Here is a 25,273-nt window from a genome sequence, read left to right as displayed (position 1 = left end):
CACAATTGTTGGCAAAGGAGGAAATTAACAGCCGAAAAACTCGAATGGATAAATGGTTGAAATCGCCGAAGTTATGGATAGAAAGATTATAGTGGTGAATATTGGTGGACATTAGAAACAACTAAAAATAATGAACCGTTATGAGCATGAAGAGCTGAAAAAGCTATAAAGTAAAGGCTTCGCTAACACTATTGAGTGGTATCCAAGAATGTAACAACATAAGCTTTTTTAATATAAGTAGTGTCCAATAGACTAAAGTTTCTAGTTAATCAAAACTTATTTGAGTGGTGCATGTAAACTGGTATTTCAGCTCATATAAAAGCCACAATAAAGGAAGTTTGGCCACCACTATGATTGAAATAACATTTCTAGAATGATTTTTCTTCTTACTTCCAGAAATAAGAAGGGAAAGCAGTTCAATGTGGCACCAGGAAACAAGAAAATCAACCGATGGAACGCCAATCCCTCATCTAGCAAAATAAAAGGAAATGAATACTCTGTTAAATTACCAACAACACATTTTGTATCACAAAGACAGTCATGTTTTTAATGTGTTTCATAACCTTAGTCCTTGAAAAGCGGCTCTCTTTCCACGTTCAAATCTCAGAGTGCACGAAAAAAGCTGTTAATGCTGAAACTGCAGGAAAGGAGAGACAGTCACCACACTCAGCTGTAACACAGTCTGGCAAAACACTAACAAAGGAAATGAGCAAACCACACAGCAAATAACACAGACTTTTATTCAACACTCTGGGCCCCACTGCTTACATCTGGGTGCCAACCCCAGTCACTTACAAATAAATGGATTTATGAGAAATATCACACACAAATTACTACATTTGTCTAGACAGGACAGAATTTTTGCTGTGCTTACACTGGCATAACCAAGTTTTTATGAACGTGTACATTGGTATAAGTCAAACATTTACAGCTTTCAAATTTGCACCTCGAAGTAAATGGAATGAATCAGCAACTAAACTAAAACATGACCAGTATTAACCTATACATTTATATTTAACTTACAAAGAATAAACCGTTATTATCAATTTAAGAAATCAGTTGTTTTCAACAGTTATATGAGACAATATATTACTTGGGAAAATAGTTGAAGGTAAGAAGAACCTTGGTTAAAATCTCATTTTAATAATTTTACTTGAAATGAAAAAGAGCTTACAAGGTGTTTTAGTTATATTACACTTTAGTAACTGTCGACAAATCCAAATATGTGCTACGCAGCAAATAATTAATACTACGTCACTTGATGTAATGGAGAGGTTTTTAATGTTGAAGTCTGAGATTCTGCAGTTGTGATAAAACATGTGGTGACCAAGTGATGATGCTTTTGGATTTACACGATTGCATAATGTGGAGGAAAAGCAGGAATCTATCTCAACCTACTGTCGTCTTGAAATGAAGTTGGTCATACAGTTATAGCTGCGTGAATGGCCACAGCATGTAAAACTGATCGGACCAAAATGAAGTCAATTAAAATAAGACAATTTTTTTTAAAACATTTTTTTAAAAGAAAAGACATTGGCCAGTTCAACCAATCATTTCATTCAAAATAAAATGAACCTAAAGATCATCTTTTTAACTTTCTCCCCAACAAAAGTTGCAAGAAACTTAGGTGTCTGGATTGATTATCCATTTCTCATTCTCTGACCATGTTGCCTCTGTCTGCCGTTCTTACACCCAAGGTAATATCAACCCACACAGGTACAGTTCTCGTGTTTAATGAGCTACCAAATATGCCACCTTCAAGAATCTCCTTTAGACCCATTTCTTCCAAAAACAGCTCCTCTCCCATCACCTGTAACCCCCTCCCACACCTGACCAGCACCTATCTTGTGCATGTTCTACTTGTACTCCACCATTTGCAGAGAATGCTGTCCATCATTCGTGGGTCCCTTATGATAAAAACATCTGCTAAATGACTAAATGTACTCAAACATTCACACAATATGAAGAGCTTTGAGGACACAGAGACCATCATGCATCATGCTCCTCCACAGAAATGTCACAGCCTCTAAATGTAGGGCTCCAAAAAGGCATAAACAACCTACAGCATTCCCCACAGACAATAAATGTTTCACCCAGCATTAGGCACTTTGGTTGCTTTCATAGCTGGCAGCATACGCAACAATAAATTCAAACTGTGCGTTTGCAGATGCATTGACATATGAGTGTTACTTGCTTACCAAGTTACAGGATGTTTTTCATTGAAATTACGGGGACAACAGTGACCTTTTAATCTCTTCGGCAGAACAAATCCAGAACAAAGGAAGGATTCCTCAACTGGACAAACTACTTCAATTTCTGGAGGTCACTTGTCACATACAGCACCATTTCAGTCATTTTGACATGACTCTTCCATTTGTTTCTTCATCAGTGTGTAAATCCATTCGCTCCTGTAATGTTGTGCAGTGTCCTGATGGTGGAGAGATAGAGCAAGAAGTACTGAGATGTTATCCAGAAACAGGTAAGACACCAGCATGTTTACTGTTACAATCCATTCTGACTGATTTAGCGACTTTTGTGTTTTGTTCCAATCCGTTGGAAGGATGGCGGGGATATTGTGCTCTCAGTTGCTTGTTTGTGGGACCTTCATATTCGATATGAATGTCACCATCTTTATCTTTTTCTTTAAAGAAACAGTTTACTTTCTCTTTTAATGATCCATAGAACGCATTCTGATGTCATAGTAGCCGACAACAAATAAAAAACACAATACCTGTTTTGTTGAGTTTCCATCTGCTCAAAGACAGAATAGTCCTGCTGCAACATGTCTGAAAGGTTCATCACAGATATAACTATTTGAGTCACAGCGCTGAACTGTTCAAGAGACAGGCCTTCACCTGTGAAAGAAAACTCATACCATGAGAGTAAATGCCATGATTATAATGTGAAAAGTGAAACATTATCTCACATTCTAATTTCAATAACAATAATAATATCAATGATGAATTATAGAAATCCTAACTGCTTATAAACTGCAGGTTTTCCTCACCTTTAACGGTTTGCCTCTTTTGTTGTTTGATGTCCACCCTTGCCTTTGCAAGCAGATTTTCCCATTTTTTGTTAAAGTCGTAAAACTGTATCTGTGGAAAGGCAACGTTGATGGTTTGAACTATCTCTTCCCAGGCATGTCTTCCCAGTACAGTGCTGTACTTCCCTCTGACAATTTCTTTCCTCTCCTGCACTATCTGTGCAAGAAGAAGACATTCCTGGTCTGTTAGGTCTCCTTCTTGTAGAGACATTTGGTTGAGATATACAGAGAAATTGTAATAATTTATTTATATGAGTAACTTTTCTTCGCAAACCTAAAATAAAAGATTAATTCAGCATGATTAAATTAATGTATACCATATAAAAATATTGCTAAATAAGTAGAGGCTTCCATCTAATACTTTTTATCCTTAACTTATATTTAAGATATTTCATTATTATTATTTGTTTAATCATCATTGTCACTAAGATTGTTGCCTCGTAAACAAACAAAAAGCGAAGCCTAATTCATTAATGGGTCTGCCGGTTATAGATTGTAAATATTACACTATATAAGACACAATATGTTTTAAAATGTAAAGAAATACCCAGAAACCCTCTTTAAGAGAAAACGCAAGGCTTTTCTTCACTGTCTCAGGCATGATTCATACTGGTCTCAGGGAAAATCCGCAGCGTCGCAGAATGATGACGTCTAAACATGATGACGTGTCAGTTTGTTTACAGCGGTCCGTCGCACCGCAGCTGCACAGACATGGCTGTAGATATAACTTTACTTTTCAAAGCCAGTGTGAAGACAGTAAAAACTAGGAACAAGGCCATAGGTATAGGCTTTGACTCTACTAAAGATGAGATTTTCAAGAGAAATAGACCGAAGAGTGGCTTCTCACCACGGGCTAAAGAAGTGGTAAGTTTTTAGCCAAGCTATCTTTAGCTTTACTTTGCTAGCACCATTACAAGCCTTCTTTAACATGAGCAGCTTAAACAATCTGTACTGTTGTCTTAAAACTTTGTTTTCCAGCACCGTAAAAACACTATAAGCATTACATGTATAGTAAAATGTATTTCTCATAGTAAAACAGTATTTCTCAAACGGAAAGTCGTTACAAACAGTGCCAGATGTTCACAGTTAGCAAGGCCTTCATCAATATAATCTGCAAAATGCAGCAATAACTGAAACGGGATTTAGCGAGTGGACAACGTGTATTTAAATGTTACAAATTCGTTGATAAATGGACGAGGTATTCGTGACTAATCCCATAAAAAGAAATGTCTTTGCTTTCAAAAGAGGAATGTTAATGGTTGATGGTGATCAGTTTAATGTTTTGATAATACTCATACAATCTTAAAACAACCATGATCGTACAGTATAATTCAGTGACTAAAAATCTACATTCTCTCCCCGTACATGGTAAAAGATATTTTACCATGTATTCAAAACAAAATTGCTTTGCATCTGCGTATAGATTATTCAAACAGCCATGGCTTTATAATTAAAAAAAATCTTAAAATTAGCATTTTATACTAGCAGTTAATCTCACGTTGGCCTATGTGACATATATATTGATATCTGGCACATAATTTGCTGCTTCCTAAATGACAAACCAGTGATTCATGTGTCACATACCTCAGAATGTATAACCTCAGAATGATAGCAGTAATATTATATCAATTTGAATTTTTCAACCAATATTTGATTTGTTTCCCGTCGTTTTTGCTTATTTGGGGTATCGGATGCTCAACAGTCTCCAGGGCTTCATTCGATAATGTCCCAAATGTATTCAGTGGTTTAGCTTTTTACAGAGTGATAAATACCATGGCATCTTCAATTCTGAAGGACTCCAGCTCTCTGAGATGATCCTTTATACCCAGTTTTATTTATCATGTTGCCAATGTCACAATTTCACAAACCTTTTTTTTTTTTTTTTTTTAAATTGTGGACATTTTCTTTCTGGGATTTTACCACTTCCTACCTTTTCTAATTCACAACTTTACCAACTGATTCTTCCTAGTTGCTTATTTTAATTTACCAAAATATAAGGAGGAGTTGAACCCGTGTCCTTGACCTTGGGAAGTGTCCTTACAATTGAGCTCCCGAACCAGACCCTTTAAGACTGCTACTGACAGTCTTGGACGCTTGGCTTTGAGTTGTCCTCCTCTGTCTGAAACCAAGTTGGCATAGCAGGATTCCTTGTAATGTCCTAAACCAGTGAAAATAGAGTTTCAGTCCTTGAAATATTTAACTGTTTGTTATATTCATATGTTTTAGACATATTCCTTTATAGTGATACAAAATGCTCTGGACTTTTGTCATTGGAGTTAATTTTTAATAATCTGCAATGTCAGGTTAATCTGTTCAGGAAATGTCGCACGGCCTTTTTTTTTTTTAAATAAAAAGATTATTTTTCACTTGATGTACACAGCCGTCATCTATAGTTGGCAATAAAAGAGAGATCATTGAAAACTAAAGTTCTTCGCTCCTTGCCAGGAGTATCGCTTATACAGCCAGAAGACCTTGGCCTGACATGAATATCATGAACACAGACCTCTTCAAAGGCACCTTTAAGAACCACTTTACGTTTCCCTCGGGGAGTGAGGTCTTTAAGTTGTACCTGATGGCTCCAACCATCAGTCTGAGCCCAGTTGCTGCAGCTCTGCACAGCCAGGTTTTTGTTATGTTCTTTTACATTGATATTAGAAATGGTGGTTTAATAAAAGCACTGCTGCTGATTCAAAAGAAACATGAACCTATCCTGTGGTGCCTGCCCTTCCACCCCCCCTCTAACCCTGCTGTCTCCTTTACTCTGCAGATATCATCTCAGACCATCGCAGCGAAAAGTTTGTATAGAAATTGAAATTGCGAGTCTGGAATGTCTTGACTGCTTAAAGTTATGTGGCGGTTTTTACCCACATGTACCCCAACTGTACGACCCATGCTTTTCTATAGAGCCTGACATATGCAGCATTTTTTTTTTTTTTTTTTTGCCCGAGTAGCCTCTTCCCACGTATGATTCCATAAACATGCTGCAATAACATTTTCTTTCAGCTCTCAAACAATTTCTGGGGAAAGTCGATCCTCCCAAGAGCCAGTGATTAAAGGTGGAAGATCAAAACAGAGAAAATATTAAATTAGGTCCCCAGTAACAATGTTGACGGCCGGCACCTAATGCACAACAGATGTGGGTGCCCTTCAAGACATGCATAACTCTCCCTCCCAAGTTCCCCTCAAAGCTTCACAAAAATAGAAAGAAAACATCAAAGTTGACAAATACACAGTGGTCCTATGAGACTTTTTTCCACTCAGAAATCAGCTCCGCAGGAAAGGAAATGTTGCTCCTTTTCAAAGAAGTTCCCTGAAAAAGGAAGAGTAAAAAGTTTTGGTTGACTAATAAGAGGGCCAGTGTTTGCAGGATGGGGTTTGGTCAGGGGAATCTTTTACCTCATACGGGCTGGTTTTGGGTACTGTGATCTCCATTTCACCGCTCACCTCGTCACTCCCCACAGCACGCTGTCCTTCTCGAGTTTAAATGGACGAGGTCACTCAAATATTGTTAAATTGGGTGTAGAAAATAGAGCTCGGCTCCCCACTGTGCCTTTGGTATTGGTATTCCAAAACCGGCTCCTTCTCTCAGTGTTTTCTTTGAAACACGGAAAAGTGTGGCCATCAGCCAGCTCTTAAAAGTATGCTGTGTTATTAGAGGGGCTCTTCCCTGTGAAAACTTCATTTTGAAATATTATACTCGTGTATTTTTAAAACATTTAGTTTAATTGATAATGATCTAGTTTACTTAATATGTTATGAGTGACGGTTAAGTTTCTATTCCCAGTTTGTTAAACTTTGAAAATGTCATCAGATTAGGTTTGAGATGCTCTTAACTACATAGGCTCATTAAAAATGACTCTGAACATGAAATTGAAATATTATAACCTTGAATTACACGAACTGGTTAAAGAACCTGAATGAATATACAAATCTCAAGTTAAGGACCACACTTTGCAGTATATTGTGGGTACTTGTGATTTTATAGGCATTGTCATTCAGACTAAACCGAAGTGCATTTGGAGATTTCATGTAGACGATTAAGAATGAGAATTGGCCCTTTTTTCCCAGGACTAGTAAAACATGTTGTGAGTCAAATAAAAGTTTTTTAAAAAAAAATCATATCTGAGATGGAAAGTTTTTTTAAAAAAGTATGATTTTTATCTCACAAGACAAAATAGAGTCACGCTGAGGCCTCATTTTACACAGACTATATGTAATCTATAATTTTATGTTAAGTTTCGGATGTTTTTGGAGGAAGAAACCAACGCACACCAGAAGTTTCGAGGTGCAGGTAGCGGGTACTTGTTCACTTCAGAGGGGAAAATACTGCACACTCTTGTCCATCATGCTGAATTTTATTTAACAAACAACGTTTCGGCCCGTGTGGCCTTTCTCAAGTTTTTATACAAGTTTCGGATGTTATCATGTTACAAAATACTCGCATGCTCACACGCAGCTGTCTAAGCCAAGTCTATACTGAGCGATTTACAGGGATCATCCTGATATGAGCTCAATGCTGCTAAATGGTCTCTGTAAACGTACCATGTTTAACTAGAAGAAACGTGGCTCATTCAGAAGATGAAGGTTTAAATATTTGAACATTTAGCAAGACAAAAGCAGCGGCTGGGGGCACGTTTTGAAAGAATATTGGAAGGCTTGCAATTTGAAAAAAAGTTTAGTTATATATTTTCAGTCACAGAAACATTACTAAATCAAGTGACAGCGGGCAGCATACTTGTCTTAGCCACAGCAGATTTGTTTCCTCTCCTCTCCTGCAGCAAATGATGGCTGCAGAAGGGACTGCAGGGCTATTTGTTCCAGATTATGATGTTGAAATCACTTATTTTATGATGATGCTGAAAAAACAAAGTGAAACTAAAGCAAATGATTCTGTTTATGCAACAGTTAATGAATTGTTTGGCATTTCCATCTTTGGTTACTGTTAATCTTGAGTTTGTAAATGTATTTTGAAGTAAAGTTCAGCAGGAGTTTGTTTGCTGTTTCTATTTTATCTGCATTTAATTAGATATAAGTTCGGCATGTACTGCTGTCATCCACTCAGCTGAAAAGCCTTTTTTCCAAGGGTGCTGTTTCCAGACATTTCTCAGTTTGTATGGCTTTATTCATATCATTAGATTGTTTCTTCTTTTTTTGTGTGTGTGTCTCTATAAAACTGAAGAGGGAAAGGATGTTTTTTCCTTTAGATGCAGAGGATATTTAGTCAGACTGCTGTCACGTCCTCCTCTGCCCTCTAGATTAAGTTTTGTTGTGGCATTCAAATATTCTCCATTATGTCTTCCCGTGTCTGCTGTTGTTATATCGCATATCTTGTATCGGTGGTCTTCTGAAGCAATTGTCAATGTTCCATCCATGGAAAAACTCTCGCTTTTGACAACAATATTCTGAACAAACACACCGAGATGGCACTTTTGTGTTTTACACCTTGGAAGAGGAATAACTCTAGAGTGGATGAGTGCTGTCAGGGCATTTAAGTTGCTTTACATTGCAGTAATACAAGCAGCAAGCTTTTGAATTGGAGTAACAGCTATCGAGGTGTAAACAATGAGTTGAAGTAGCGTTGAGGTTCTTGCTCGCGAGATCTCAGAAAACTATACCTACGATCTGAAAATCCTTAGCAAGAATTACAGATTGTACTTTGTATTGCAGAGACTTAGTGAACGTTACAATCTGTGATACAGACAAAATTTAAATCAGTAAAACTATATATATATATATATATATATATACACATAATATGTGTGTGTGTAACTAGCTGCCAGCCAGTTATGCCTGCTCTTTTCGACAGAAGTTGTCTATTATTTGACTATAATGTATAACACTGGAACACCTTTGGCACAAGCTTTTTTTTTCCCTAAAGTGCTCTCTTTATATAATCTTGACTCGTCAGTTGTTTTTTCCCCCGTCCGTCCGTCACTCATTCATTCATATTTTATCCTGTGGTGTCCACGTCTTTCATTGCTTGAATGTGACAGGCCCAAACTTTACATCTGTTTCACATGAAATATATTGAGTTTCCATTGAAATGCCTCCAAAACTGTCCATGAGACCTTTTCTCGGCGGTGATGTCACAGACTTGGTCCATCTCACTGAGGTCCAGCAGGACACTTAACAGGCCGTGACGGACAAAGAGGAATTGGCTTTTTAAGAAGTTTCTGTCAGTTATGAATGCTGAAAAGATGGGACAGCACAGTGGCAGAACTGTGGTTGTTTCAGCTCTGGCTCTTTGCAACATACACTGCGCCTGCTGATGTTCCCACAGTGTTTCAAATCCTTAACCTATGAGTCAGACACCCTTCTACATTAAAATGTGAAGTTAGATTCTTTTTTTTTTTGTCCATGCACGACCTGACCAGAGAGATCAAACCTAGATGAACGTAGAACAAGACTATGCAAGTGCCGCTTACCACATCTAAATTAATTATGCACTGAAAACAATAACACAATAATACAATTTTACAACACATCAAAGAGGGTCAAATACTCAGTTGTTATAAATATTCCTAGAACCTTTGTTTAATTGCTTTAGTTTGTTTATTGAGTTGACAAAAGCGTTTTTAACTGAATAGAGAAGAACAACTCAGCCCATTAGCGAGTCAGACATAATCATGATAATAAGGTCAACATGTGGCACAGTCTTCTCCGCTGAAGCTTCCTCTCTGTATCGGGCCGGCATATTTAAACACAGAACAGCGCGGCGTCAGTACGGATTGCCCACGGTCAGGACGCACAGTCAGGGACTTAAACCAAAGCGGTGCAGTCATCATCGAACTCTGTCAGTTACCTGGATTTAACTAAACAAAGCACCATCCAAGCTCTTTAGAAATCTGCTAGCTAAGCCTTTTCTCTTTTCTTCCTCATAATAATCCCCCCTGATGGTTTGTTTGGGCTCAGTCAGGGCTGGAGGGAAGCAGGGGGAAGGAGAAAGTGAGGAGGTAAAGTGGGGGTCTTTGATGATGACGAGATTAGATATAGCCCGGCAGACTGTCTCCTCCTGCCTCCTCTGCAAGCTTTGCCTCACACACACACACACACACACACACACACACACACACACCTATGGCGGCTGCACAAATACTCACACATACGCTTACACGTACTTACGTGCACACATATATGGTGAGCCGCATGCACAAGGCCACCCCCTTCCTCATTGTTGAGGAATTACTTGCTCTTTAAGGTCTTAAGTTACAGGAGCAATTGATCCCTCTGACCCCCTGCAAACCCTTGAGGTTGTGCTGGGAATCTGAGCTCCAATGTATACACACAGGAGGCAGCTCAACCCCCAGAACAGCAGGCCCGACGCTCCTCACAACTCCAACACACACTCTTCTGCGCTGACTTGTGTTCTGATTCAGCACATTCAAATGCTGAGGACTTAGCACTGCCTGCTGGTCAAAAAGATGCACTACCATGATTTGATACTTGTTAAATATAGTCTGTACATAAAGTAAAAGCTGGAGCCAAGAGCTGATTGCAAGCAGAAAGCATAGTTTATGGTAACAGATAAATTAGTCGTGTCATGAAAGAGTTTGTATTTTCCATCTTGTGGCAGGCCAAGATCATTACTGAAAATCAAAAATGTGCTTCCATTGTGGCTTTCTTCATAAATAACCGTTCTACCACAAGAGCTGGTTCTTCTGAAATAAGTGGAGATCATGTCATGACAATCTTGTAATCATGCTACTGTGACAGTAGAAGGCCCGGCCTAAGTGGAGGTCCTTTCATGTCGCGTTGCAAAAAAAAGACGCCGCACGAATATATATTCATAGACACTCAAAAGTGCTGAAAAGTTTTATTGTCCCATAGAAATCAGACAGTCTGCGCATCATTTAGATAATTTATTACATTTGGTGTCCGAATTTAATTGGCGTTCAGGTGACTCATTAGTGTAGCTCCAGATTTCCAAAGAAACTGTGTGATGTAACTTTTTTCTGTGAACTATAAATCCCAAAGCGCAAGTTCAACTGTTTTGATGCCGTCAACCTTGGTTGTTAGAAAGATATGTCCAGGGTTCTTATTCACAGAGAAAAGCTACATAATTAACAATGTTTTCAGTGGCTTTGAACCATAAGCAGGCTCTGTTCTCCTCGTGCCTCCCTCTAAGTTCAATTGCACCGAACCACAATTAACTCTTGACCTCAAGTAATCGTATTATTACAAGGGTCAGCTCGCCTTAGCCACCCTTGCATGTGTTAGCATGTCCCCCACAGCAGTGACATACATCATTCAGTTGTGTATCTAAGCAGATAAATAATTATAGGTTTTTAAAAAGACGATTAGCTGTGTTTATCTCAAAAGAAACAAACAAAAAAGCTTTATTAATTGAATAAGAAGGTTTTCTTTTCATTTTTTTTACTTCAGTGCAAGTAAAACTGCCTCGAGTCACCACGACACGAGGAATTAAAGTTTGGAGACGTTATTAGACTGCTGGTGCCGGGTTACTTCTTACAGCCAAGGCAATTTGATAATTGAGGTTGTTAGAGTGAAAAGGCTGAAGGCTGAGGACAGCGTCGTAATGCTATCCAAATAATCCCCCACGCTCTTTGACAGTCGAACTCATTGTGTCATTTTTCAATCCGCAGCTTGTCTGAGTTCTGTCGTCTTTTGGATCCAACAGAGACGGCTGTGTGCGCGTTCACACCCAGCCGAACGCTGCCAGCAGAGCTCTGTGGACAGGGAAGCACTTTTTGTCTTTTTTTAATTTTATTTCATATTTAACCAAATTACAGCAGCAAATATTGGACAGAACGAAGTTTCCTCTGGTTTGCTTGTGCACACACACACACGTAAACGTTGACATTTTTTCTGTGATGAATAGTAACGGATCGTAAATTTGAAGCTTATTGGAGATTGCTCTGTAGGAAGCGGCTCGCGGTTTTATTTACGAGAGCCGTTTCTTGAGGAAATTGCTTGTTTTGAATTTTGTACGTCCGGGCGTTGATAAATTGTGGGTAAATATTAAGAATTCACAGAGACGAGGCGGGATTTGGTCCACTGTCGCATCCTGTGCGTATTTAATGATGCGTTTGCTCTGGCTCTCTCTCAATGTGGTCGGGAGAAAATTACTCCCTCGTCTTTTAAGCCCTTTCTTAAACTGTATGTGGGGGAAAAAAAGGGATTAAGGGTTAACTGACACAAACATCTTCTCACTTTATTTTGGCAGATCACGAACATCACCAAGCTCAAAGACTTTCTGCTACAACACCGAAAAGATTACGTGAGCGCCGGAAGGTGAGCCTCCCAAACAGTCGCAGTCATCCACAACGATAAGCAACAGAAAGGCTGATGATGGGATGGACACGAGTCACAGAAGGACAGGAGTCCGGATTATTGTGTGTGTGTGTGTGTGTGTGTGTGTGTGTGTGTGTGTGTGTGTGTGTGTGTGTGTGTGTGTGTGTGTGTGTGTGTGTGTGTGTGTGTGTGTGTGTGTGTGTGCTGCAGGAGCTGGCGGCTGGCACGAGGTCAGCAGCGAGTAGGGTGGTCTGTTGAATCAGGCTCCAGTCTAATTGTCTGGAATAATTGAGCTGCAACCAAGTGTAGAACAAATCACGCCCAGGGACTAATCCAGGCCTTCCTTTACTCGAGGGCTCTGTGTGTTCTGTAGGTGTGGGTGTGTAGAGAAACCCGTAGTTTGTAAGATTTGTTGATAAATCTTCTACAGAGCATGTTAAGAAAATATAAGAGGGGTCAGCGGCTGGAGTTCAGTCGAAATTAGTGGTCTGTGTGCCTGTAAGTCCAACCGTCAGCTGTTTCTTTGTTTGAAATGTTCCCACAGCTTCTTTTCTCTAAAAGAATCATGGTGGATGAGATTCCAACTAAATCAGTGAAGCTGACGATCGTTCCAGTTTAAGCTTGGAAAAGACCGGTTGAGCTAAAACTGGTTGATGATGCCTTGGAATTAAAAAAATAGAGCCCAACATAGTCTCACTGTCTGCTAAACTTTCACACACTTTCAGATGCTTTCATGTAAGAAATGACAGTTCAGATCGGTTGTGCATTATTTGGTGTCTGCCGTTGATGTGGCGTTCAACACAACGTGGGTCAGTGGGGCGTGCAGTACAGCAACATGTACTGATGATTTATTTTTAGAGCCCCCTCTGCTGGATCTGAAAGTATATTACTGCAAACTGTCTATTTGGCTTTGAGTGTGCGTTTTTAAGTCAAACAGACCATAAAAACAGTTTCAGTGTTGACTTTTTGTCCTCCGCTTCAAGCAAACATTGAATAGACATGATTTATTGAAATATTAGATTATTGATTAAAAAGTTATAACCGTACAAAATAATGCAAAAACTACAGTTTTCACAGTATCATATATTAGTGCATTTAAACCGCTTCGTGTCTAATGATGAGATCTTTGATATTTTTCATCTTTTTATCTTATTGATTAGCATTTTTATGAAGAAGATGTTTCTTTTTATTTTCCCAGGCCTGTGAATTGTTAGCAATGTTGGATCATCAATCTGACTTTTGTGCATCCATTTTGAGCAGGATTTTTTTCCTGCCATCTGCTCAGTTCATGAGGACGTGTGTGTCTGTTCAGTACCACCCTCGAGCTTTAAGTTTGAGGGAGTCTGTCATTAAGAGTACTTAACGCAGAGCTTTTCTGTAAGTTACAGTGGATTTTTTATGGTAATGCAATTAGAGGTTAAGAATATTCAAACCCACTTTGTGTCCTTTATGCTCTTGTGTGTTTTACAGTCTCCTTTCATCAGATCTTACCCGCATGACGGACAGTGAACGAGACCAGATCGACCAGGATGCTCAGATCTTCATGAGGACCTGCTCCGAAGCCATCAAGCAGCTACGCAATGAAGGTGTGTGTGTGTGTGTATATCTGCAACACATGGGCTCAAATAATGTCAAAATAACAACATAAAGAGATGGCTTGTACTGTTTTATATGCAGCGTATTTTCAAAGTTACAGCTCATAGCTTTTTTTGACAACTCTGAACACCGCTGTTGCTTTTTGCCACTTAAAAATTCTCTATTTTTAACCAATGAATGTTTCATTTTTGTCACCATAGTGGAGAAGCAGGTGACATCATTTCAGATTAGGGAACACAGGGGGGCAGTTCTGGACCTCATTGAGACGTATCTTAAAGGTGAGTTTTTCTAACAAATGAGTGTGCAGACTGGATAGTTTCAGTTCCTTTATTGGCTTTATTAATCGTCTCCACAGGTGTTCATTATAGCCTCTATTTAAGCACACAGAGCTGCGTGGCAGTATCATGTTATTATTCTTTGTGATTGGTTTTCAGGAGTGTGTAAGCTGTACTCTGAACAGAGAGCAATTAGAGTCAAGAGGATGGTGGACAAGAAGAGACTGTGAGTATTTCCATATTATATCCACACAGTGTCACCCATATTCATCGTGTGATTGTTTGGAACAGTTGAAGACTCCTTTGGATCCCTGAAACGCTGTGCTCGGTGGTTTCAGATCAAGACTGGCACCAGAGCACCCCAGTCGAGTGGTGAAAACGGTGGAGGCAGAGCCCACAGAGGAGAAAACCGTGAAGGAGGAGAGTTCTGGTAAGTGGGATCTCTGAGGAACTGGGCTTTGTTTCCGTGACAACACAAAGACTGCTATGAGCCGACCTGCTGTGTTATATTAGCACACTGCTGACAAGTGACTTAAATCCAGCTGGTTTGGTCGTATAATGTATTTCATTTTTGTTCTTTTATTCAAGCCTATAATTTGGCTCTTTAATTTGCATGCATTGCCACGGCATGTTGGCTATATCACGACCAACCACCTTTTCCCCTGAGATTTTGCATTACTCCTCTTCTAAGAGTTAAAGGGCTTTCTTCTCATCGTTCTATTCTTCAGTTCCCCTATAGGTTTCTGTCTGGATCACACCAAGACAATTAAATTGCTCTCTTCCAACCATTTCTTGACCATTTTGTTATTCCAGCTTCACTATGTCAGTAAATATGTTGGCAAGGGGCTCGTGAAAACTCTTTGGAGCTTATTGAATACACTGAAAACACTCAAAGCCTTTTTAGAACCTCTTAATTGCTGTCACATTGCTTAAAACTGCCAAAACTGCTGCTGATTTTAGGTGCATTGTTGTGAATGAAACTTTTCTTATGTGTCTCTCCTCCATCCGGCAGAGAAGAGTGTGTCTGAAGTCCAGGACAACTCCGTCAACCTGTGGGAGGAGGGCAAAGTGGAGGATGAGCTCTCCCCTGAGGAGATCCAGATGGTGTGCAGCTTCAGAAATAATTATGTTATACAGTTTGCAAAATGTTTAGATCTGCATGATTCATGTGTGTCATAAATGTACAGCGATTGTTAGATGTTGCCTCAGTGCACAGGGGCTCAAGTCACTGGTTTTCTGTGGAGTGTTGCAACAGTTAAGTATATAGAGTGACATAAACACATAAACATCTTTTGGGATGTCCGCATTGAACATCATTTTTCAAAAATAGTGTTTAATTGTTGCAAACCAAAGCCTTATGATGGTTTTGCAACAGATAATGCAGCATAGTCAGAATTTCAGTTACACTGAATTAATGTTGAATATCACGGTGTACAAGGCAACACTAATTAGGAGGTTAAACTTCTGTTTGTTTTTTTAGTTTGAGCAAGAAAACCAGAGACTGGTCAGTGAGATGAACAGCCTGGTGGATGAAGTGAGGTGAGTCTGTTCTAGACATAATGACTGTTGCCAGAAAAACAAAGTTTAGAGTAAAATGCAAACAATTACACGGTCCTGGTGATTGATTGAAATGCTTGGTGTGCCAACACAACAACTTGTGTTCAATACCAAACCCCAGAACAGGAAGATGGCCTGTAAGTGTGGTAGCCAGTTTTTTTTTTTTTTTTTTTCAGATTAAATAGAACTGCTACGGTTCTGAAGTGAAAATCCCTGAAACCCAGAACGACCTTGATGATACTAATTTTATCTGGGAGGAGTGAATGTATGAATGGAGGCCTTTTAATGAGATGTTTCAGCCTTGCTTTTTGCACTCGCCAGACAAATCGAGGGAAAGGTGGTGGAGATTTCGCGCCTTCAGGAGATCTTTGCTGAAAAAGTCCTGCAACAAGTGAGCTAAGCCTGTTCTACGTCATCCGTTGCTTTTGCTTTGAGAGGAGTTTGTACATAAACTGATCGACCGTCTCACCTCCTGTTGACAGGAAACCGAGATAGACAGTATTCACCAGCTGGTTGTTGGTGCAACCGAGAACGTCAAAGAAGGCAATGAGGATATACGAGAGGTATGGTTTGCTAAATGACATCTGCAGTTTGTGTTGGCTGATGTTTTTTTATTTATTTTCTTTAATCACTTAAACTGTATTGTGCTTTCTTTTACAAGGCAATCAAAAACAACGCCGGCTTCAGAGTATGGATCCTCTTCTTCCTCGTTATGTGTTCTTTCTCTCTGCTCTTCCTGGACTGGTATGATAGCTAAAACAACTGCAGCAATGGACTGTACAACAGCAAACTAGCTGAAACTGGTACATATTGGTTATCTCATGAAGAAGTGATAACAACACGGACTGAATGAACAGTTTACACTGCTGGACTGGTTGGACAACTTGTTCTTCATGAAGATTGTGTCTGTACGTGGAAACGGGAGTTTGTTCATCCCTGATGATGATCTGTTATGTCTGTGCAGTGCTTTCAGGGCGGCTTTGGTTGCACTTCTGTGGATGAAAGCTTTTACGTGGAGCACTGTATCAACTTTTTAGTTTGTCCAGTGGATGGACAGTCAAGTCTCTCTCCAACACTTAAGACTGAGAACGGTTTGACTGACAGCAGCCGTTTTTGGTGAAACGGGCTTTATTGCACTACAAGATTCTGCATCTTACCGTAACATAATTATTCTTTCAGATTAAAAAGAAATACTTTTTAGGTCTATGACAGCAGAGCTGTGCAGAAACACCAAGTTCCCTCCAGTTAAAACAATACTCATGTCATGGTTTGTCTCAGTCTTTTGCTAATCCATTAATTAGGATTAACCTAGATTTGTGTTTTTCACACAAAAAGCACTTAAGTACTTTTTTTTTTTAAATTCCTTGACCTGAACTCAAGGGAACTGTTCACCATAGTTATTTCAGCAGCACTGAAAAGACATAATCTGAATAATTAATAAAAATGTTCTAATATCTTGGCATATGTTTGAAATGTGGGCACTTTATTTAAGTTCTTCGTTTCACATTTTTACATAGCAAATGCACTTCAAATGGTAATAATTACATTGTTTGAAAAAATTACATTTGACAGTTCAAGTAAATGTAAAATACAGGGAAAAAAAGAAACAGGACAAGCAACTACTGACAGATTGTTCCATTACATCAGCCTAACTCTAGTGTCTGTGATGACTTCCGTCAGCCGTATGTGGTGACGTTAATGAATGCAAAGCATTACACAATACAGTGTCTTCACGAGCAAAAAACATTCAATACAGTAGCATAAAAGTTATGCTGTGAAAAGTACATTAAAAGTCTTGTGTAGCCAGCAAAGAAAAGCAAATGGTGCTCACAAAAAGCTCAGATGATAAAAACAATCATTTATAAGTTAGTATTGGCTGGCTCAAAACAATATTTAAAAAAAATAAATAAATAATTTTTCCCCCCGCTGGTTCATTTCCTCCAGGTCGAGCCTCAACTTTTTACAATAATGACATTAAAACGTTTCGGCACAGATGAACTAGGTATTTGAGTAGCAAATATGCTTCCGACTTTTCCCACTTCATGAAAATTTACGACCTGATATCAAGAGGCCTGACATGCTTCATCAGTACTCAAAGAAAGATTCGATGCAAACTGATTGCTATTAGAGTCATGCGTGCATGTGCGGTAAAACAAGCGACGCAGACACGAGATGGCTCACAGTCAATTCACAATCTGAGTACTAAAGTGAGTTCTGTTACATGTGGATGTACAAAGAGTGTGTGTTTCTGTGTTTTTTTTTTCCTACACGTTTGCCACTCTGTTTTATCATGTAAATAAATAACAAGATATGCTATTCAAACAAATTGGGAATCAACCAAACAAAGCCCCACCGTGCTGAGAACATATTCAACATTTCCACAGATTTCCAGCTACTGTACACATCAGTTGACCGAACTACATCAACAAGGCAGCATAGCACCTCGGGCAAGAGAAGTTGATTTTTCACCCACAAGAAGCCACGGGACTCTGAGGTTTGCTTGAATTGCGCAACCATATTATTTATTTTTCTGCAGCAGGGGAGGCCACAAAGTGATCCTGGGTCGGTTAAGCCAGTTTCTGGGAAGTCTCCGTCTCTTGCTGGGTTACCTTCTCCTCAGACATGATGGTCATCCATGGCGATACTGACCGAGTGATGGTCTGCTTGGCTATGTTGTAATGGTTGATGAGGGTAAAGAGACGTCCACGGCCCCCAGGGCCCTGAGGGGGGTAGTTGCCATACAGCCCAGCAGGCATACAGCGACCTTGCTGCTCCAAAGAGAGACGATAAAACAACAGTGATAAGTCATCCAATCTGCACAATGAAAATGAAAAGAAGATTACACAAAGCGAGATAAGACAATGACTCAAAAATAAGCTGGGAATTAGTTCAATTAAAAAAAAAAAAAAAAAAAAAAAAAAAGAGAGAAATGACAAAGAGATTAAGCTTAAAGGTTCAAAACAAGCTCAACCTCTATCTGATTTATGCGAGCACGAGCGCATATGAATTAGCTTCATAAACAATAAACGAGTCAATATTAAGTTTGCATTGGATCCTGTGCTGTGGAATGAAATAATACTTAAAAGCTCAGATGAAATGTTGTACTTGTCAAACAGGAGCAAAACAAAGTCTGCCGCCTCAGCAATGCTTGTTATATTAACCAACCACTCAGCATATTGACGTGGGCAGCAGTCTACATTTTTTTTTTTTTTTTTTTTAACTAATTCAAGTCAACACCTTTGTAGTTGAAAGATTGTGTGATTGTTCTTCTCTTAAAAACAAACAGTCTCACAACATAAACTAACAGATACAAGTATTGCAGAAATGATAAACCATCAAATAGAAAATCACCGAAGTAAAGATCTGCTCAACGAAGAAATAGAACGCATGTTTGATGTTTAACGGGTACATTTAAGAGAAAGTAAATACTGAAATTAAATTGAAATCTTTAACAGTGGGGGAAAAGAAAGCCTTCTATTATTACCACCATAATGGCAAACAACAAATGTTTTCTAAGATAAGGTTATAATGCCATCTTTACATGATGTTCAGAGTCCGACATCAAACACCGCCACGGACCAAAGAATGCTCATCCGTGTTTACCGTGTAAACGAAGCTGTCAGGACAAGGCTGCTCGTACTGGTAGACCTTGTAGACAACCAGGAACACCACACACACCAGGAAAGCCAGGGCACAGATCACCAGCAGGGTCACCTGAAAAAGACAACCGCTTCAACATCAGCAGAAGAACTTCTCAATGGTTCAGTTAGAGGAGAGCAACAAAGAGTTACACCTGGAACAAATGAAAAGGAAGGAAGTGTGCAGATTGGATCAAAAGATTTTCTTCGGTTTATCATCCAGTGGCCCACACTCTTATACGGTTGTGAAAATACTACAATTAATTCATGTTAATGCTGCTTCGAGTGCTATTAGGAGCTTTGCATTCACCCATTCAGACAAATTCATTCTGGGCTTCTTATTCTGTACAAACAGCCTTTTTTCTCCCTCACACATTCAGGGACAATTCTGAGATCTGCGTTTTGCCCAAAGGCACATCCACATGTGGAGGGGAATCGTGGACTCATTTATCGTAAGGTGAATTTTAAAATGTCAGTTGGTTTTGATTTTATTGGACAGTCAACTTGTAAAAAATTGCTTAATTATTGAGAATTAAGCTATTTTCAAACATTTGGTCTTATGTTTCAAACTTATTGAGATATTCTCTTTAAATGCAGACCACATTTGAGTGTTCACTTTGCACACATATACTGTATCATGTCATTGGCCTCAATGTTATTTGATTTGCTCAATCTATAGGGTCACGACTCGTTTTATCCAAAATATTTAGAAATGACTGGAGATGGTTTTAGATATTAACTTTCCTAACTTAAAAAAAAAAAAAAAAAAAAAAAAGAAAAAAACACTTTTTGGAGAGCTACATTTTTAGCACTGTGTGCTGAGCATTTAGTTTAAGTTTGATCTAAAGACAATGTTTGACTGTGGTGTTCCTTTTCATTTCAAGCAGACAAAAACATCCCAGTTTTATACATGTTGTGCGATTGCCCGAAGTTGTGAGGAGTGTGGTAAACCTTGTCAGTGCTACCGTATGGTGAAAGCAGTACCACTTAAAGCCATTTCATTGCTTCTTGATAGTAAGGGTCAAACATAAACTTAAGGCTGCGGTGCTGACGAACAAAAGAATGAGAATAATTAAAACAGTGACAGGAACAGCCAGCCGGGCCGACAGAATTTTCTGCATTTAGCAGCTCAACCGTTAAACCGCTTGTGTGACCATCTGTGCATTTGAGCTCTCACCTCTCAGGGGAGTTATGTAACAGCTACTGGTGTTTCAGAATAACTGGAGAAGGATAGAATGAAAGATGGGAGAATTTGTCCCATTATCACATAAGGTGTGATCATGTCCTTTTTATTAGAGGATGTCAATTTAATAGACTATTCTTTGGTTGTGTGTATTCATAGAATGTGGGTACTTTGAAGCAATATAATAAAAGATCATTTCTGTTGCCCAGTGTGTTTGGCTAAGGTTTGATAAAGACCGTGTTTACCAATATGAATAATACTCCCCATCTGTCTGTTTGAAACCTGCAGTAACACAGAAAAGCAGATGGCATAACAAGTGCAAAGCAAAGCAACAGGAGCTTATAAAAGAGACTAACTGCGATCAAAGGCCCGTCTGCAGCATTTCAAAGCACAGACGCTGTGTTCTGAGATGTTGATGGGCCTTTTTACCTCTCAGATATCTGAGAATTAAAGCTCCATAAAAGGAGGCCTCACAGAAACAGTGACATCTGTTGATTTTTAACATAGAGGGAGAAGATTGCAGTCTGCGTACAGAACACAAATTCAACTGTATAAAAATCACAGTCTAAAACATGGAGGTCAGTCACCCAGCTCAGACTGTTTTGATGGTTTCCTTGACAAAACCATTTTTTAGTCATTTGAGAGGTGTGGCCAGTGTAACACATCTGCTGGTCAGTGAGGTGTTAGGGAAGGCATGAGAGATGCGGCTGTGTGGAGGCCATCGTCATGGCAGCAGCAGCTGAATGAATGAGTTTCAGGGCGGGGTTAAGTGTATCACTGTACATCATGTCTTCCTGTGTATCCTGGCAGAAGTCACAGACTATATAACTTGAAGTGGAGAGGGAATATCATGGAGACAAATGTCCTGGGTTGCTGTCTGCTCTACAGCATGTGCAGGCGTGGGAGTGTGAGAGATATTGGAAATGGGATATGAAACGCATTATTCTTACTTTGAGTCGCTCAGATACACCTTCAATGATGCTTATTGAGAACTCTGCAATTTTGGGAGAACGCAGCTTTCCCTTCTTGCCCTCACCATCATAATCTGCCTTTGTCTTCACCACCACCTGGTAGAAAGAGAAGACACTTCATGAGAAAAAAAGATGCCTCAGTGAGCAAAACTATGATTTTTTTGTGCATTTCTCTAAATATATACAATGGTTATCCCCTCTAAATGAATTCATTTCCTCAACTGGACCAACTGAAAGCGGTAGAGACATTATTAAACACACTAGGCTCAGTTTGACTGATAAAATGAATGGAAACGCATTAAATCAGAGATCTTACCTTATCTGGTGGGGGGAACTGCAGCTGACTGGCATCTAATGGTGTTATGAGAGGGATGGTGTCAAACCCGTCCTCAGAAGCCACCTTTCCGTTGTTCTTCTCGGTGAAATTATTCCCCAATTTAACCATTTTCCCTGCACGGAAAGGGTGTAAAACATGCACTCACTGTTCATGAACGTAAGGCTTTGTCTACAATTGTGTTCATGTGTGGTTACAGATATCATTCGGGGAAACATTCGCGTTCAATTGCGCCTTTTTACGCATGAAAACAGCAGCACAAAGCCAGCAAAAAAACTGTTAGGCGCTGTGAGGGCCACGGGGAAGCCTGGCAACGGCAAAAGCGCAGGAGAGGACGCGCAAGGCTTCGACATAATGGGACTGATGCATCACCGTGAAAATGAAAAGATGGCTCATAGCATCATAACACTTACCAGCTCAGCAGAGTCGCGTTTTCAATCCGCGTTCTTCCGTCGTGTGGATATTATTGTTCCAGCTTTGTTGTGTGTGTGTGCGCGTGTTCTTTTTAAGGTGTGACGCAGCCGATTTGCGAGGAGCTGGTGCACAATATGGCCAGCTGGGTTTGTGAGTCGCGCTGCCCCCAGAGCTGGAAGCTGCTGCTGGCGTCTGGCTGCACTGCAAGTGGTGTGACGTCCTCATCACATCCATCCATCCACACACACATGCTGCAATCAATGAACCAGCTGAAGCCCATCACCAGCAAACCTTTTGAGCAGCAGTCACAGTTTGCTAAATGTTATTTCCTTCAGTTATTCGGGAATTCGGGTGCTTTTTTGTGCAGATTTAAAGCACTTCGTGTGGGCAACATTACGATGTGTTACGTGAATACATCAGCATTGCCCGTACAAAATAAGTCTCTGTATCATCTTTACATTTACGATGTGCGCTGGAACAGATTTTGTGGAAGACAGGGGGATTTTATACAAAGATTAGCCTGTGAAAATAGGTTAAACGTTGGTTAATTATGATATCAAAAGGCACTGGGTTTGTGTTTAGCCAACTGGTATATGAAAGAATTTATAATTTGTATATTCATAAAAGCAAAATATATTAAGGGGTCAAGAAAATCTGCAGCTCCTCTGGCTTTACTGAGCTGCATTGACTCTCTGCTTGCTGCTAGTTGTCCATTTCACCTTCATCTCATTTTCTACCAAAGCGGGTGGTTGTTGCTGTGATCAGCTTTTAAGGTGATGATTTGTGAATGTTCACAGCTTGTTTCTGCTGCCCCTAAGTGGCCAGAGAACGGCTTATTGCATGTTTAGTAGTATCTCTCTCAGTAAAAGGCTTCATCATGTCCAGATGGATTTACCTCCCTGTTCGTTTTAAAGTTTCTTTTATATTGGTATGGAACTTGTGGAAAAAAAACAAAAAACTAGCTATTCTCAAAGCATTGTCTGTATATTCAGTTGAGAAACATAATGTCATTTTGGACTTCATCCACTGGGCCTCCCTATTATGTGCCGTGAGATGTCGAACCAAAGCGCGTGGCTGCATGTTATCCAACTGCTCGTTGCCAGGCTACAGGGTGACTAAAGGGGAGTTGGGGGAAGATGCATAAAAGATCAAATCAAACGTGTTCATTGTGAAAATGAATAGTTAATAGGAAGCAGCCAAAGAAAAAATGCTAATGATCTCATCCCATATTGAGATGGAGACCACCGCACCGAGAATTTGGCCTACTGGCCACAGCAGCTGCTGAGAGTGCACATGAACCAGATTCCCTTTGGGATGACAGTTTGTGATGAGTCCAGTCATTAGCTATCACATCTCCCTCTGAGACCCGAGCAGTGAAATCATTCATTCCTGGAAACAAATACAATGTACAAGATGACTCCACTGTGGCGCAACATGATGGCTGGTGTTAAATACTCCTCCTCCTTTTACAAGTAAAACGGTGTCTGAATTAGATGTAAATGACTATTAGACTGATGGTGGATTAAAATGAGAAAAATCTTTTCATTTAAGTGATAGACATTTAGAGGTCTTAGTGTGACAGTCAGACACAATGTTGCCAGATACGCTCAGATTCAGTGTTATTACTCATTTAATCATGCTCATCAACATGAGATATATTATCAGAATAGTGTCCCTCTGTTTTCTTTTAGTCTTTAAGTATTTTTCACATAGATATCTTCAGTTTTATAAACGACAGGCCCGTCGATTGCAGTGTAGCTGGACCTTACATGACTTTAAGCCTCCACAGAAAACTTTATATTTGTCTAGGCCTCAGAGGCTGCAATACTTGCACGGTGTCGTTGTTAAATCAAGGAGCTGAATGCTGATTCATTAATAAAGCTTTGACTGGGAGAAACAGGCAAGGCTAGCCATAGCATGATACTGAAAATTGCTCATCATGAATGATGAAAGCAAGCTGTTATTTATTTACTTTTTATTCAATTGTTCTTGGTTGCAAAAACGTGCATGTTAGGTTAGTGTCTCTAAAATAAAATTGTCCTTAGGAGTGAGTGTGCGTGTGTGTGTGGTTGTTTGTCTCATTTGTCTCTGTGTGGCCCTGTGATGGACTGGCGACCTGTCCAGGGTGTACCCCCCCCATGACCGCTGGGATTCGCTCCAGCCCCCCCCCCCCCCCGCGACCCGACAGTTGGATTAACCGGGAATAGAAAATGGATGGATGGGTGGATGTTCTTGGTTGCAAAACGAGTACAGAGTGGTGTAGCAGGGTTTTCTGCTGCAGTTACCCTGTCATGGGAAAAAACACTAGAGGGAGACACCAGCTCATTTCTTTCACAAGCTTGCTGGTCTTCATGTTGAACACAGTCTGATGATTGGCTGGTGTTTGATTGTATCAGCTGTACTGCCTGGCCATGCAAATCTTAAATAATGTAACCACCAACCAGAGGACCATGAACCTACCACTTCATCCTGGTTTCTGATCCATGCTGGCATCGACCCTGATGATGCTTTTAATGGCATCATGTGAGTAATCATGACCTCAATGAATTCAGTAAAACTATGAAATTCTGACGTTAAGCCTTGGTGTCTTTAAACAGGTTGAGCACAGAGCAGGATAGGAGCAACAAGTGTTAAATATCAAGTGAGCAAATGTTTCCTTCTGAATTTGTCTTCATATTTTAATCAAATAAATAGCAATTTTTTTAATGTAGAGTTATGCTCTATTATTATTATTGTCATTTTTACATAAGGAAAAACATTTAAGTGTTAATATTAGACCACACCAAACATTAAACAGTTAATCGGTGTACCTATTTTGAAATAATGTGCTGTAATATTACTGATAAAGAGATTTTGAGAGATTCAAAAAGTACTCAAATTAATTTATTGTGTTCATTTTGCATTATTAATATGAATCTTCAGAATAACTGCCTCTGAACTGCACTGGCGAGTAAAGACTCGGCCTTATATGGCAGTGGACTGCTGTGCCTTTAAAACCCTCTCTGTT

At 39.6% G+C, this 25,273-nt stretch overlaps 2 protein-coding genes and 1 long non-coding RNA gene across 4 annotated transcripts; 1 reads left to right on the top strand and 2 right to left on the bottom strand.

Annotated features, from left to right (window-relative positions):
- Positions 1-762: 762 nt before the first annotated feature.
- Positions 763-3,680, bottom strand: LOC142376881 (uncharacterized). The gene is made up of 4 exons (XR_012769482.1): positions 3,594-3,680; positions 3,008-3,203; positions 2,732-2,855; positions 763-2,428 (listed from the first exon to the last, which is right to left on the bottom strand). It is a non-coding gene; the product is annotated as an uncharacterized LOC142376881 (long non-coding RNA).
- A 46-nt stretch (positions 3,681-3,726) lies between these two features.
- Positions 3,727-17,188, top strand: stx18 (syntaxin 18). Of its 2 annotated transcripts, none has more exons than XM_075460528.1 (11): positions 3,727-3,910; positions 12,231-12,298; positions 13,769-13,884; positions 14,095-14,172; positions 14,329-14,395; positions 14,508-14,599; positions 15,182-15,273; positions 15,650-15,708; positions 16,048-16,117; positions 16,209-16,289; positions 16,388-17,188. In XM_075460528.1, the coding sequence occupies exons 1-11, from the start codon at positions 3,758-3,760 to the stop codon at positions 16,481-16,483; spliced, it is 972 nt and encodes a 323-aa protein (XP_075316643.1). In that variant the 5' UTR covers positions 3,727-3,757; the 3' UTR covers positions 16,484-17,188. The 2 variants fall into 2 exon arrangements, with proteins under 2 accessions (XP_075316643.1, XP_075316644.1); XM_075460529.1 differs by having other exon boundaries at positions 3,821-3,910; positions 11,650-12,298.
- On the bottom strand, positions 17,189-22,482 carry LOC142376880 (neuronal vesicle trafficking-associated protein 1-like). Its single transcript, XM_075460530.1, has 5 exons — positions 22,266-22,482; positions 21,835-21,968; positions 21,498-21,614; positions 19,330-19,440; positions 17,189-18,494 (listed from the first exon to the last, which is right to left on the bottom strand). The coding sequence occupies exons 2-5, from the start codon at positions 21,961-21,963 to the stop codon at positions 18,294-18,296; spliced, it is 558 nt and encodes a 185-aa protein (XP_075316645.1). The 5' UTR covers positions 21,964-21,968; positions 22,266-22,482; the 3' UTR covers positions 17,189-18,293.
- Between the last annotated feature and the right edge of the window lie 2,791 nt (positions 22,483-25,273).

The sequence above is a fragment of the Odontesthes bonariensis genome, chromosome 3 (assembly GCF_027942865.1).
Source record: "Odontesthes bonariensis isolate fOdoBon6 chromosome 3, fOdoBon6.hap1, whole genome shotgun sequence".
In the NCBI taxonomy this organism is placed as follows: Eukaryota; Metazoa; Chordata; class Actinopteri; order Atheriniformes; family Atherinopsidae; genus Odontesthes; species Odontesthes bonariensis.
This window is presented reverse-complemented; position numbering and strand designations above follow the sequence as displayed.

Coding starts and splice junctions, on each gene's coding strand:
- LOC142376880 (XM_075460530.1), bottom strand. CDS start 21,963: ATGGTTAAATTGGGGAATAATTTCACCGAGAAGAACAACGGAAAGGTG. Junction 21,615..21,834: donor AGTTCCCCCCACCAGATAAG/GTAAGATCTCTG, acceptor TCTTTCTACCAG/GTGGTGGTGAAGACAAAGGC. Junction 18,495..19,329: donor CTGACAGCTTCGTTTACACG/GTAAACACGGAT, acceptor TCTTTGGAGCAG/CAAGGTCGCTGTATGCCTGC.
- stx18 (XM_075460528.1), top strand. CDS start 3,758: ATGGCTGTAGATATAACTTTACTTTTCAAAGCCAGTGTGAAGACAGTA. Junction 14,396..14,507: donor ATGGTGGACAAGAAGAGACT/GTGAGTATTTCC, acceptor CGGTGGTTTCAG/ATCAAGACTGGCACCAGAGC. Junction 14,600..15,181: donor CGTGAAGGAGGAGAGTTCTG/GTAAGTGGGATC, acceptor TCCATCCGGCAG/AGAAGAGTGTGTCTGAAGTC.